Source organism: Eptesicus fuscus, chromosome 8 (assembly GCF_027574615.1).
Source record: "Eptesicus fuscus isolate TK198812 chromosome 8, DD_ASM_mEF_20220401, whole genome shotgun sequence".
Lineage (NCBI taxonomy): Eukaryota > Metazoa > Chordata > Mammalia > Chiroptera > Vespertilionidae > Eptesicus > Eptesicus fuscus.
In genome coordinates, this window is record NC_072480.1 from 101821925 (window position 1) to 101836953 (window position 15029).

At 48.4% G+C, this 15029-nt stretch overlaps 1 protein-coding gene across 1 annotated transcript in view; it reads right to left on the reverse strand.

The window, feature by feature from the left end:
• Positions 1 to 15029, reverse strand: part of WDR17 (WD repeat domain 17) — a 69240-nt gene that overhangs the window by 8370 nt on the left and 45841 nt on the right. The window contains exons 19-25 of the mRNA XM_054720175.1: positions 13087 to 13219; positions 12103 to 12194; positions 11021 to 11120; positions 9440 to 9579; positions 4367 to 4478; positions 970 to 1111; positions 572 to 674 (exon numbers count right to left, since the gene is read on the reverse strand). Of these exons, the coding sequence (XP_054576150.1) occupies positions 572 to 674; positions 970 to 1111; positions 4367 to 4478; positions 9440 to 9579; positions 11021 to 11120; positions 12103 to 12194; positions 13087 to 13219 (822 nt within the window). The remainder of the gene's footprint in view (positions 1 to 571; positions 675 to 969; positions 1112 to 4366; positions 4479 to 9439; positions 9580 to 11020; positions 11121 to 12102; positions 12195 to 13086; positions 13220 to 15029) is intronic.

The window sequence follows — 15029 nt, forward strand, 5'->3', positions numbered from 1 at the left end:
GCGGGCCACATGTGGGTGTTTTTGCCATTTTGTTTTTTTACTTCAAAATAAGATGTGTGCAGTGTGCATAGGAATTTGTTCATAGTTTTTTTTTAAACTATAGTCCGGCCCTCCAACGGTCTGAGGGACAGTGAACTGGCCCCCTGTTTAAAAAGTTTGAGGACCCTTGTACCTAGCCCTTTCACTTCTTCCCCAACCCAGCACACTTTGCACACATGGAGAGTTAACAGATAAGATCATCAGTTTCTCAGGACTTTGGGGTCCAAAGCCACCAAAAAGCTTTAAATTAGCCCTATTTGAACCTGGTGTGCATGTGTGTATGTGTGTGTTCATACATACATAAACATACAAACACTATTAGTAAAGGAGGCCACGAAGATTTATGATTTCTGGTTCAAATTGACTCTGCATTTTTTTTCTTAAGATGACAACAGATAAAAACGTAATTTTTTCTACATGTCCTTCTACCTGTCCAAGATGATCTTATTTCTTGGTCTAAACACCAAAACTCGCAGAGCCACCGTGAAACGCCATGTGGCTGCAGTGATGGATTCTGGGGAAAGGCACTCACTTGGTACACGTGTGCAGGAGTAACTTTTCAGTACGAATGTAACTCAGCAGGTCAAGAACGGGATAAATGGTATCCAAAGTCCAATCTGATCTACTGATGTGTTCTGGCAAAACAGAACCAAGTAAAGAGTCTCTAAGTAACGGTATTCATGTCTGCTCACCCACGGTTGAACCCATGTGATCAGCTCCCTTCTGGCGAATCCTCTGTCCCTGGGATCAGACCGCAGGCATTCATTCGCCCACCGACCCTCTCCCAGGCCCCACACCATGTGGTCAGCAGTGTCTTTTCTTTCTCAAGGTGCGGTGGCTAGTGCTTGATGGGAAAGCTTTTTAGCAGTATGAATGAAAACATGAAATAAATGAGTAGATTTTAAATGTCTCTACCAACTAAACACTCACCTTTGACGAAGTCAATGCCAACAGGAAGGGCTTTCTCAGGTTCTGGACTTAACAAGAAATACTTTACAGCTTCAAACACATGGCCATCCGCGTGCGCTGTCTCCGCTAACTGCATACATTCTTCTACGGTGGGCAGCTTGCACTAGAAAATAACCGGTTGAGGACAATATCACCAAAATGGGCAGGGACAGAAGTAACGTCGTAAGTACTAAATCAGTTCCATGTTTATTTCTTATGAAAGTTGCTCAAAATAGATGTGATTGAAATAACTTGTACTGAGATATATTTATGAAACTATTTGAAGGTATAATAATAATAATAGCAATAATAATGAATAATAATAAATAGGATGTTGCCCAAGAGTCAGCGGTTTTTATCACACATTACCTAATCAAAGAGGGGGAGTGAACTGCCTGGGCTGTGACATCGGAACTAGTGCCTGCAGCTGTAATTTAGGGGAAAATGCTGAGGTTAGTTATTTTAGAACAAAGATGCTGACCATTATAAGGAGCTACACGGCACGCTCTTCCATGCCCTGTACACAATACGTCCATGTCACGTGGCCCCTGAGACAAAGCAGCTTCATTTCAGCAGAAAGGCAGACACTGTACAAGTTTAGCCTTGCCGCTGGGAAACCCCACACTGTGTGGGGTGGAGCCTACGGATGCCATCACCGCAGCGGGAAAGACAGCACCATGGTCTCTGTTTTCAAAAACCCGGTTCGCACCGCGTCTGTTCCTCCCGCAGGCAGGGGAGTTCTGCTTCCATAACGAGGCAGGCATTTCGTTATCTCCTGCATCAAATTCCAACAACGTCCATGGTTGGGTCAGCTAAATCGTTTAAGTTTGCCCTGACCGGTGTGGCTCAGTGGATAGAGCGTCGGACTGCGGACTGAAAGGTCCTGGATTCGATTCCGGTCAAGGGCATGTACCTGGGTTGCGGGCACATCCCCAGTGGGGGGTGTGCAGGAGGCAGCTGATCGATATTTCTCTCTCATCGATGTTTCTAACTCTATCCCTCTCCCTTCCTCTCTGTAAAAAATCAATAAAATAGATTTTAAAAAAAATAAATTGTTGCAGTTTGTCGGTTCGTTCCCGAGTGACACTGATAAATGGCTTGATGCTCTGGCTCTCAGCACTCCGGCCGCCACGGCAGGAGCTGCCACAAAAGAAACGGTTTGTGCTGTGAGGCCGGCAAGTGTGGCTCACCCCGTCTCTTCTCCGTGGGCACCTGCCGCCCTCCTCCCCTCACTTTTCTCTTATGTCCCCTTAAGTTACTGAAAAGGTTTACTCACTTTGCTTACTTACTAGCGAATTTACTCAATAGTTTCGTATTTTCTGTTGTTTAAAAATTAGGTATATTTAACAATAAAGATCACTCAGCCTCTCAGAAAAATCACCATAAACTACAATCCAGGAGTTCTCGTGTGTGTGACATCTCGTATTGTGTCCCATCCCTAGTCACTAAATGACAGTTACGTATCGAGCAACTCCCTGCGCTTGGTCCTGCGCCTGGCTAGATCAGAAAGGCTCCTGCGCTTGAGGAGAGCTCAGAGAGCAGGGGATGCACCCCTGTACCCCATCAGCGTCTACAGACGCAGGCGGCCGACCTTCCCCCGGCCACGCGCGTCTATCGCCGCAAACCGCGCCTATCAACTCTGGTCGCCCACTGTTAAAATCAGACTTGTTAGTGACATCTCTGGGTTAGTAAGAAGATTATGGTAACTTAAACTTGTAAATATCCCAGCGCATCGGGAAGAAATGGGGGTGGTTTCCGTTTTGGAGGCGTGGCAGTTAACGGGTAAAACAGTGGCCCCCATGTGGATGTCCCACTCAAATAGGGCACGGCAGGAGGAGTAAGGCGATCACCCCTGCGGTTCTTGTCGTATCTTAAAATTCCGGAAGTTGTGTGAGTAACATAATATTTGAATATATCATTGTTTGTACTACTCGGGAAGTTGTCCCGTTAGTCACCTCTTCACACATACTAGCTAGTCGTTCTGAAGTGCTGTTGATGGAGCCTGGCGAGAGAGTAACTATGTTCTCTGGAACGTGCGGTGAAGACTTGGCGGAGACCTGCTCGCCCCTCCGGCCCGTCATTAACGGCTGCGATCGTCAGTGCTGATCTCCCCACGCCTCCCATGGCGCCTGCCCCTCCTGGCCCAGGGACACGCTCCTGTCATCCAGACACTGCGCAGCCGATGGAAAGCGCGCCTGCACACAACATCCCTCTTCCTCCCGGGTGCGGCTCATTTCCACAGAAACCAGTTTGCATTTGTCATGTTTATCAAAGCAAAGCACAGCTCACTGAAAGTGAGTCAGGGAAGACAAAGCGTGTGAGGAAGTTAAAATCACTCTTCTCACAACCCACTGGTAGTGCTCAACATTTATCTTTTCACAAGTGTTTTCTCTGATATCACACAAACACACTCACAAACACACACATTCTCACACTCACACACACACACACACACACACACACACTCACACACACACACACACACTTGGTTTATCTCTATTAACACAATACTCAGTAAGTACCCATTATTGAATGAATAGGGCCACTCACACTGGGGGGAAAATCAAGGTTCGTATAAGTAAAAAATCTTTGTTATTTTTAGAGTTGAAAATGAGAACATTTTTTACTTTTATCTTTTTCTCAAAAGAACTATCTTCTTAAATACGCCATGAAGTCATTTTCAAAATGAAAATCACATGGCACGTGCATAGTGTCATAATCTGCTTTTTACTTGTGTTACAGCCGACAAATGTCAATAAAAACAGAACTTCAAGGTCTTCTTAATGCATTAGTCGCACTAAAATACAGAAATGTCCTACAAGTTACCTACACATATGACCTCCCTACTGTGGAACATTTGGGTTGTTTTATATATAATCCTGGTACATAAATTCCTATATTCTGCAAAGGAGCGTTCTTTTAAAGCGCTTAAGAAAAATGCATGCACATTTCATTATACGTTATCAATTCTTTCAAAGACCTCAAATGGTCTACTTTTAAAAGTTGGCATCCGTGAACCTTGAGTGCAAAGGGGGGCAGTGGGGAGGGCTGGGGCCGGGGGCAGGCATGTTGAGGCTGGTGGTCTCGCCCACCATTAACTCACGTAGGCAACAGCTCCCTTCCCTCCTCTGCGCTCACTCTCTTTATGCAACAGGAACAACATCCCCTGCTTTGCAGGGTTCCGTGAGGACAGAGTGAAACACAAACACATGTGAACATTGAGAAGAGGTCCACCACAGAGCAGAAGCGCGATCAATGTCACGTAGGGTCGTGTTTGTTGTACATACAAGGGCCCCAGGGAGAGCAGATCTTAGCTTCCCTGCCTGCATCTACCCCTGAACCTGAAATGAGTTCAGTCACGCGCTGCGTCCCCAACTACCTTCTCACGGAGATCGATCATCTCCTCCTCGCAGCCTGGGTAGAAGGCACAGAGCTTCACCAGCTGAAGTTCATTATCGGGAATCATCAGGAGCAGATCGGCTGCCAAATTCCTGGTCGCATAACAAAAGGGGAAACGCCCATGAGAACAACACGCCACACACAACACCAGCCATGTCAGAGGAAGGAGACTCAGGATTCCTTCCACGCCGTCCTGGCTGCACACAGCACTGACCTCCTGCTCAATCCGCTCCTCGGCACAGATCCCAGGGACCCAAGGGCGGGGGGAAAACGTGTGATGAAATGCCTAAACAGTTCTTTTTAAAAACATGTTCTTATTGATTTCAGAGAGGAAGGGAAAGGGAGGGAGTCATGGATCGGCTGCCTCCTGCACGCCCCCTGCTGGGGACCGAGCCTGCCACCCAGGCATGTGCCTTGACCTGGGAATCAAACCCTGACCTCCTGGTTCAAGGGTCAACGCTCAACCACTTAGCACCACCGGCCAGGCTCTAAATCTAAATAGTTTTTAAAGCTCTGAATTGAGTCTTCACATACTCACAATTGATCCTGTCACTATATAATAATTGCCTGATCACCCCGAGTGGAATTAGGTCTGTGCTTTGGAATGAATTACAGACTGTGAAGTGAATGCTCGCCAGCCGTGGACAAGGGTGTCACTCATTGGAGCACTTAGGTTACGTTTAGAAGCTGGGCATTCGGCCTACCTGTGAAACGTTAGGGCAGTGGTCGGCAAACTCATTAGTCAACAGAGCCGAATATCAACAGTACAACGACTGAAATTTCTTTTGAGAGCCAAATTTTTAAAACTTAAACTTATTCTAATGCCACTTCTTCAAAATAGACTCGCCCAGGCCGTGGTATTTTGTGGAAGAGCCACACTCAAGGGGCCAAAGAGCCGCATGTGGCTCGCGAGCCACTGCATTAGGGGGAAGTCGCACACAAATGCAGTTTTCTGATTTACATTTTTCAAGATGTGATCAATGGAATAAATCACTTAAAAAACTAAGGTGTGTAAGAAACTGCATGTACAGCAGCTTTACATTAAAAATAGTGTGTGTTTTTTTTGTCCAGCTGGTATGGCTCAGTGGTTGAGCATTGACCTATGAACCAGGAGGTCACGGTTTGATTCCTGCTCAGGGCACATGCCCAGGTTGTGGGCTTGATCCACAGTAGGGGGCGTGCAGGAGGCAGCTGATCCATGATTCTCTTTCATCATTGATGTTTCTATCACCCTCTCCCTCTCCCTTCCTCTCTCTGAAATCAATAAAAATATATTTAAAAAAATAAAAAAGTATTTTTTATAAAATTCTTTTCTAAAATCACTAGATGAAGAGTTTTTGGTTGCATACATCATAACTGAGAAAACACTAATTTTCATAGTTTGAGATGTTATTATTCCACTTTCAAGAAACTGATAAACATTCAGCACGACCTTAGAAGAGGCGATACTTCAAGTGCGAATTAGGAGGGTGTGCTGCGGGCTGAGACAAACCCTCCTTCCCCTCTGTGGGGAGCCTTCAGGGAAATCTAGATCGGCCATTGATGTGAACGAGCTATTTTTAAAACATTAGGAGATATTTAATCAAGAATATAGTGAGCACAGAACAACAATAGAGATAATTTGTTGTGTCTGATTTTCTATTATCATTGCAGAGGTAAATCTTTGAATATGTTTCCAATTTCCAAATTAGAGTAATTCATCTGTTCTTGATAAAATTATGAATGACTTTGTTTTCTGACACTAACATTTAATAGCAGTTTTCAATAATGTCCATGAGAATATAGAAATTACTTGCTTTTATAATGTATAAAATTGCTACCCTAAAATTCTACTCAAACTTCTATCAACTACAGACAAAAAAAAATCTGTATTGAATTATATCCTGATACAGTAAAATGTACAGCGATGCTATCTAATTCTATCCACTCGTTAGGTGAAATCACTATTTACTGAAAATTTAGTAAACCATATTACAAGTAATGATATGGACCAAATAAATGATCTAACCTCTTAAATTTCACTATCAGAACAGGTATTTTAATTTGCTTAGCTGAATTAGCTATTATTTTATATTGTAGAGAGCCACAGTTCACTTATACACCTTTACGTATAAAACCACAGTGCTTTTGGCCTAGGCCAGTGGTCGGCAAACTCATTAGTCAACAGAATCAAATATCAACAGTACAATCATTGAAATTTCTTTTGAGAGCCAAAAACCAACTTCTGCGCATGGGCCACGAAGTTTCAGTCGCACTGTATGTGCGCGCCCGCACGTGGTATTTTGTGGAAGAGCCACACTCAAGGGGCCAAAGAGCCGCATGTGGCTCGCGAGACACGGTTTGCCGACCACTGGCCTAGGTTATAGGAACTTTTGTCATTCCTCTATAGTTAGGTTTTATATGCTATAAATTGTGGAAATAAGTTGGCATTCTGTAAGACAACGTGAAAATAGTTAATGATAATTTCTTAATATGGAGTTGGTGTCCCAATAATGTAGAATATAAACATTTAATTAAGCAGTTTCTATAAAAGTAGATGGTACCTGTATTCATCAGATGGAAAGCTAGAAAGAAAACAATTCTGGATATGAATACCAGAGACAGGCAATGCGACCCCAGCAGCAGCCAGCTTTAACCAGCAAACAGACATGTGAAGGGTTCTTGGTTCAGGAAGTTACACATTCTATGGAGATGCTGCTGCTCTCTTAATTACTCTTTAAAATCCGCGGAGCTCTACTACTAATAGCCACTGGACTTACAGATCCCCTTCCCGGGGAATAACCCGATCAGCATCACCTATTTCGGAATTTGAACGTCGCCCTGGTTTTCGGCACACATATCTACGCATCGATGGGTATATACAGGAAGAACACCCCTGGGGGAGTTCCGGGGAAACGGGCGTTTGTTTTATATTAAAAGCACCTAAATAAGATATATAGTCAGTTGAAAGATTTTTAAAACTATTTTAAATTCAGTATCTATTCCTGTTTGCTTTTTTTGTTGTTGCTTTCACATAAACACACACACACACACACACACACACACACACACGCACACGCACACACACACACACACACACACACCACGTTTCCTTAGATTGGATGCTGACTTTAGCATGGAGGCAGTCACCTGTCAGAACAGACCTCACGCTTCGGGATGGGTCTGAGGGGAGCCACGGTGACACGGTGACTGCCCACTGCAGTTCTCCACCGAGGGAAGCCTGGGTCTCTCAAAGGGTCAGCATTACACACACCGATGGGGGCGGGGGGAGGGTACCACGGCGTGCTGGTGGGGAAGAGGCTCTTCTACCCCCGCGCCACGTGGGCCACAGAGAACAGCTCTGGGGTGCCCGGCTCACTCGAGAGCTCCCACGTGCGGGCGGAAAGGGAGGTGGACGGTGTTGCCTGAGTGAGCCCCCACAGGAGGCGGGCCAGTGTGATGGCTGCTGCAGTCTGCATGTGTGTGCCCCCAAATTCACGCGTGGAAACCAAACCCCAAAGGAGATGGTACTTGGAGGTCAGGCCTTTGGAAGGTGCTCAGGTCAGGAGGGCAGAGCTGGCCTGAACGGGACTGGTGCCCTCACAGACGAGGCCACAGAGAGCCCCCCTCCCCCTGGGACACAGTGGAAGATGCCAGCTGTTAACCAGGAGGCCGGCTCCATCGGACACCTAGTCCGCGAGTGCCTGGATTTGAAGGTCTCAGCGTCCAGAACCGTGAGAAATGCCTTTCTGTTGTTCAGAGCCACCGGGGTGTTTGTTACAGCAGCAGAACTGACTGAGACGCTGGGACAGTGCCCGCTCTGGGGACCGTTCATGTGGCCTTGAGTCCTGGCTCTTACGCGCTGAGGCCGAGGCCAATCTGAGAGCTCATCTTAAGGGGGCTCCTGTGCAAGGGGTGTACAGGGGGCGAGGTCAAAGCCCCAGCAAACAAGCTTATCCAAACGTCTCGAGGCGCTAAGTACTCTGGTGAGAGAGAAGATTAAAGTCTAAAACCATCTTTATTCAACACATACCGTCTGAGTGACGGCATCAGCCTCGTCTTTCCTAAAAGTCCCTCCCTCACGAAGGGGGGTCGGCCCCGAGGACAGGGCCCTGCAGGGATGAGTGGGAGCCCATTGGACGGGGAAGCCCAGGTCGCCCCCGCCACTTCCCAGGGTCTGTCTCCCACAGCGGCGCCTGAGTTCGGGGCAACGGCCTGCGCCGAGCCCGCGGGAAATCATCTTCGTTATTCCTCTCCATTGGAAAAGTGACTTTCTCTTCCAACCTCAAACCAAGACACGGGGTCTGACAAGGAGGAGCGGGGGTGCACAATGTGACGTGTGGGAATGTGTGGTGCTGATAATGTTAAGATGCGCACGTTACTGTCTCCCGATGCCTTACGGGCTTGGAGTACCGTGACCTTACAGCGGGGCACTGCAGGATGGGCCCGGCAGATTCCATTCCACAACCATCACTTCCTTCTCACCCCCTTTCCTCTCACAATCCTACCTTTTACTGAAAGAGGAGACCCTGCACTGTTTATCCCTGCTCTCAGGAAAGATGCTTCCTGTTATGTTTGTGGTAGGTTTTTATAAATATTCCTTACCAGATTAAGTACATTTCTTTTTATTCCTCATTTAAGAGATTTTAATACGATCATTATACATCAATACTGTTATCGAATGACTTCCTGTATCTTTGGGGCAATAGAATGATTTTTCTATGTTATTCCATTAATGAGGTAAACTATATTCATTGTATTTCTAAAGTTATCCAACTTTATCTCTCTGGTTTAAAGGCAAGTTACCCTTGATTCTTTTTATGTAGGACTGACTGGTTAGCTAAATATTTGGTTCCAGATTTCTGCATCCATGCTCATGAGTGAGATTCTCTGGCAGTGTTCCTTTTGGTACTGTCCTCGTCCAGTTTAGGTATCAAATATATATTAGCTTCTGATAATAAGAAAAAAATAGGACACCCTGTATGCGCCCAACATGTGATCAAATGCGACTTGCAAGACTGAAAAGATGCATTCCATCACCATAAAATCCTTCTTTACATTTAGAAGCTCTTACCACATTGGGATCATCATGCATTTTCTGGCCAACAATTCCAGGGCGTAGTGGGTGGCGGGGGCTGCCGCCTCGCCCAGGACCGTGCCCACGCAGACCGCCAGCTCCAGCTCGTTCCCGCGGAGCAGGGATGCCATGGCCAGCTTGCCGGGGAGAAACAACGGCCTCGGGTCAGAGACGCACGCGGGGCAGGCACCGCTCCCGCCGCGCTCAGGAAGCACCAGGGTGCATTGGCCGACACTCAGTCATTCTTACAGGACACCGAGTGCGCCATTTCTACCCAGTACGGAGGCGTGACTGCAATGTCAAGTGGAAAAGCTGATAAAGGGACACACAGGAAATACTCTCTAAGGTTAGAATTTAAGAATTTAGAGCATTTGCTCATATTTTTGTAATTAATAACAGTCTCTCTGTAATATCCTCAATATGTCCTTCAGTTTCTATCAGAAAAAAAATGTAAATTATCGCCCTAACTGGTTTGGCTCAGTGGATAGAGCATCGGCCTGCGGACTAAAGGGTCCCAGGTTCGATTCCGGTCAAGGGCATGTACCTTGGTTGCGGGCACATCCCCCGTAGGGGGTGTGCAAGAGGCAGCTGATAGATGTTTCTCTCTCATGGATGTTTCTAACTCTCTATCCCTCTCCCTTCCTCTCTTTAAAAAAATCAATAAGATATATATATTTTTAAAAATGTAAATTATTTTTTAAAATAAATTCTTATTTATTTCAGAGAGGAAGGGAGAAGGAGACAGAAACATCAGTGATGGGAGAGAATCATGGATCGGCTGCCTCCTGCACGCCCCACACTGGGGATCAAGCCTACAAGCTGGGCATGTGCCCTTGACTGGGAATCGAACCGTGACCTCCTGGTTCATGGGTCAACGCTCACCCACTGAGCCACCTGGCAGGGCAAAAGTGCCGGTTCTTAACAGCTTTATAAATAGTGTACGATGAGTACCAACTCTCCCCTGAAGCCAGTGTTCTAAGGAGCCAGGACCCCAAGTCTGCATCTGTACTTAGGACTTCCCTGATTCCATCAGTGGGTCCAGTGGGGACACCCTAGGCCCGTGGTCGGCAAACCATGGCTCACGAGCCACATGCGGCTCTTTGGCTCCTTGAGTGTGGCTCTTCCACAAAATACCACGGCCTGGGCGAGCCTATTTTGAAGAAGTTTAAGTTTAAAAAATGTGGCTCTCCAAAGAAATTCCAATCGTTGTGCTGTTGATATGTGACGAATGAGTTTGCCGACCCCGGGCCTAAGAGTGGAACCGGTGAAGAACATACTGAAGGAAAACAAGATCTTGCACACGTCAGGGACGGAGTCCGAGTGCAGCCACTTCCCCTTTGCCACCTCCTGCTTCTCCCCTATGACTGACACTGCAAGCCGGCTCGTCGCAATAGCAGCTTGTGACGGAATGTAAAAATGTGAGGGCAGAGCTCGGGTCTGGGGCGTGTCACCCTGGGGCGTGGAAAGCATGCAGACCCGGGTATGACTCAGAAGTCAGCCCGCTGTCCCTCAGACACCCGCCCTTGCCCTCACATGCCCCCCACTCCCCCCCCCCCCCCCCGCCAACGCTGGCTGTACCTCCACGTCGTCCACGGCCAGGTGGCAGCAGGCGGCCCGCACGGCCCGGCCGCCCTGGGAGTGCCACTCGGCCAGCCGCGCGCTCGCCGCGTGCAGGAGCCTCGGGAGAAGAGGGGACACCCCAGATCAGCAGGCGCCCCTGGGAGGGACCCCGCGCCCTGTGTCACGGGCTGGTGAGCGGATTGGAGGGACCCAGCTGGACACCCGTGACTTAGGTAGGAAGCCGGACTGGGGGAGAAATCAGGAAAGCCGTCTCTCTTGGCAGATGAGCTGGCCAGTCCCCTAAACGTCAGAAAAAAGCCTGGTTTTCAGTCTGCCACCCTCTGGACTCAGTTAGGCCTCGGCCACAGGGGCGGTCACCTGGAAGAGCTGAGGCGGGACTGGAACTTTCCACGGTGCAGGTGGGGACGGGCTGGGAGTGTGTGTCGGGGCTGCAAGAGGCAGGAGTGGGGGGCAGAGGGCAGCCGCCAAGACCCAGGAGGACACACTGGTCCCCAGCACAGCGCGGCCGGCACCTGATGACCCTGTACCCGGTAAGGGTCCTGAACGCTCCAACACCCCATTTTCTAGGGCGAAGTGGGAGCCCGAGGAGAGGGGGAAGGCCGGCGACGAGATTGGGGAAGGGAAGAAGCGGGGGAATTCGAATCCCTTTGCTTTTGCAAACGTGACTCTTTGGACTTTTTCTCTGCAAGAGGCTGACTTGTCATTCTGGACACTAACACGGGCCCTGGGTGATGACCGAGGCCACCGTGGCACCGTCCGCACCGACTGCAGGGAACATGGGTGAGCCCACCCCCTGCCCCCCAGGCTGGCTCCGCTTCAGGACATGGGGTGCTGGCCGTGCAGTCTCCCCGCGGAAACCCGCTGGCCTTTCCGGAAGCCCAAGTGTGTCTAGGCCGCCCACGTGGCTGACACGTCCTGTGCACCGGGGCGGAGCTGCCACGGACCCCCATCCGGGGGGAAGTGCAGGGGGGCCTGAGCCAGCCACGTCCTCTGTGGGCACAGGAAGGTGGGCGACGGGCCTGCAATGGCCCTGAAGGGGAACCCCATAGAAAACATGGCCCCAAGCACAGCAGGCTCACTCGGTGAAGTCCTCCCCGCGGGCGTCCTCAGGCCCCGAGGCCCCGGGCGGGGTGGGGGCTCGGCAGGTTTGCATGTTTCCCTCACACGCAGCCTGGAGTGGAAGGAAAACTCTCATTACTCCGTTTAAAAAGTAATCTTTACTGTTGGAAGTATTACAGATGCTCCCTTCTCCCCCTCCCCCACTGACCCCTCCTCCCACTCCCTACTCCTCCCCGGGCCTTCACCGCACCATTCCTTTTTGTGTTTTGTTAATCCTCATCCGAGGATATTTTTTTCCCATTGATTTTTAGAGAGAGGGGGAGGAGGAGAGGATGGGAGAGAGAGAGAGAAGAGAGAGAGAGAGAGAGAGAGAACATCAATGTGAGAGAGACACACAGATTGGTTGCCTCCCACACCCACCTTGATTGGGGCCAGGGGTCCAGCCTGCACCTGAGGTCTGTGCCCTTGACCAGAAAGGAACCCATGAGCCTCAGTCCCAGGGCCGAGGCTCTCACCACCGGCTAGGGCACACACTGCTACTTTAATTAATCCTTGGCCAACTGTTGGTGAGTGACACATTTCAGACTCGTATTCTGAACAAAGGATACCTAAATCATGTTTGAAATTTAGGCCAGAATTTGGAGCCACCTTAGAATTTGAAAAATAAAACACACACACACACACAAACAAAAAAAAAAAACAAAAACAAAAAACAGGTGAACTCTGTTGTATGACCATGAAGCCTCAGTGCTCGGTCACCAGGAAAAGCTGGTTAAGCTCATGCAACGTTCAGCAGCGAGCAAAGGCTCCGGGTTCCGAGAAGCGTGTGCACATGAGGACCTAAAGCAAGGTCAGCGTGGCCACAGCACAGACCCTGTGGCTGCAACGCCAGACAGGAGGCGGGGCCGGCCCTGACCCTGTCCGTCAAGACAGCACTCAGTCAACGGGACCCTCTCCCTTCCACGCCCGCCCTCCGACGTGCGTGTGTGACTCTGCACCTGTACCTGGGCCACCAGCAGAGCTTCCTTCAGCTGGCCCCGGGCCATGAAGAAATGGACCAGTTTCCTCACATCGCCGACGGCTATGCAGTACGGGATGGCGTCGTCCTTGTCTTCCTGCATTAGCTGGTCGGCTCTCCTAATGAAATGAGGATCATTTCTCTTTTTACAACACAGTCATGTCAAGGTTCTCGGGTGGACTGGGATTTTCTGAAATATCTAAACTTTGAGGCAGATTTCGTAAAAGCTTTCTTGCATATCACTTTTTGGAAAAAGACAGATTTTATGATCAAATCATAGACAGAAGACAAAGGTTTTCTGTAATAATAGATACTCTAGGTAATTTTCCCTTAGACCACTAAATATATTCAGATTTTAAATGTACTGATCAGGCCAGGCCTTAAACTCAGTGCAGCTTATCTATTTACACGCGCGATATATTTTTCTGAAGGGGAGTTGTAGACCAGATACGGTGCCACGGCAGACCTGCTCTCCACTGGGTTAATAAACGTGTGGGCGTCCGCTTTGTTAAAGAGACTTAAATGGCACCGTGAACACGGGGAACAGAGAGCTTCTGAGGCAACTTGCTTACAAATCATTAAAAAGAACGATGCGAGAACAAACATTGATCATGAAAGGAGGGCATTGTAAGTGACCCGGGAACGTTCCAGACAGGTGAAGGGGTGGGGGATCCTGACGCTGAAGATGACGGAGGGTACCCGGGGGTCCCTCTGTCTCTACTGTACCCACGTCTGTCTGTCTCTGCTTCTCTTTCCCTACCGTCGTCCCAGGTACTTTCCCAAAACCCAGCCTAGTTCCTTCCACTCGCACTCTTTAACCTGCTTTGTTGAGCACGAATCTGGTTTTTCTAATTTGGGTTGGCATTTGCACTAAATTGCGTTCCAATGGCCAATCTTTGGGCAGGGGCAGTAGCTGCATTTTATGTTGTTTTCCCAGCTCACCTTCCACCATCCCCAAGGTACAGGGTCATTGGGGTTCCTCTCATCAGCTCTCTTGTTACCCTGTGACCCCGACGCCCTGGTTACAGCTGATTAGAAACAGTATTCTCCTTGGCATTTGGAACTAGGAAGAGAGACCGCCAATCAAACTCAATGGCTGGGTCTACAGAACGTAGACTTGGGAGCCCTGGGGAGAGAGATCATCTCCTGGCCGCCATGTGAACCACGGAGCAGGGGAAATCTGGTGTCAGTTTTCAAAGGTAAATGAAAAAGAGCTTTTGCTGAGGTTAAGACAAAATTGTTTTAAGGAATAAACGTCCTCAGCTAACTTGACCTCCTAAGGCTTCAGTGGGAGGAGTAGCATTAAGGACCCTAGCGAGGACCCGAGAATTCCTGGGGATCTTGGAGCTCAGGGGAGGGAGCCTCCAGCGGAGGGCGGGGCCGCCTGCTGCTGAGCTCACAGCTGGGAAAGCAGGTGCTGGGGACCGGCCTCCATGGCCAGTGCGTCAATCCCTTGGTGCTGGAGCTTCACTGACTGATTTTATTGGTAAATGTGAGGTGCAGTTCAATTTTATTACAAATCGTGTATAAAAATGAGAAGTATTTAATGCCAGATATAAAGTAAATACTCATTAAACAGTATTCTATAGGCCTAGCACAGTGATTTAACACATAATAAGCACTAAATAAATATTTGTTGAACGAATGAATGAATGAATGAATAGAATAGAGAATAGTCTTATGTTGTGGATTCAAATGTGTCCCCCAAAAAGATATGTTGACATTCTAACCCATGGTATCTGTGAATGCTACCTTATTTGGAAATAGGGTCTTTGTCAATATAATTAATGAAGACAGGGTTATCATGGGTTAGGAGTGAAGACAGACCCTAAATATGATATGGGTCATGCCCTTATAAAAAGAGGGGAATTGGGGCACAGGGACACTCAAGAATAATGCCATGTGAAGACAGGCAGAGGTTGGAATGAT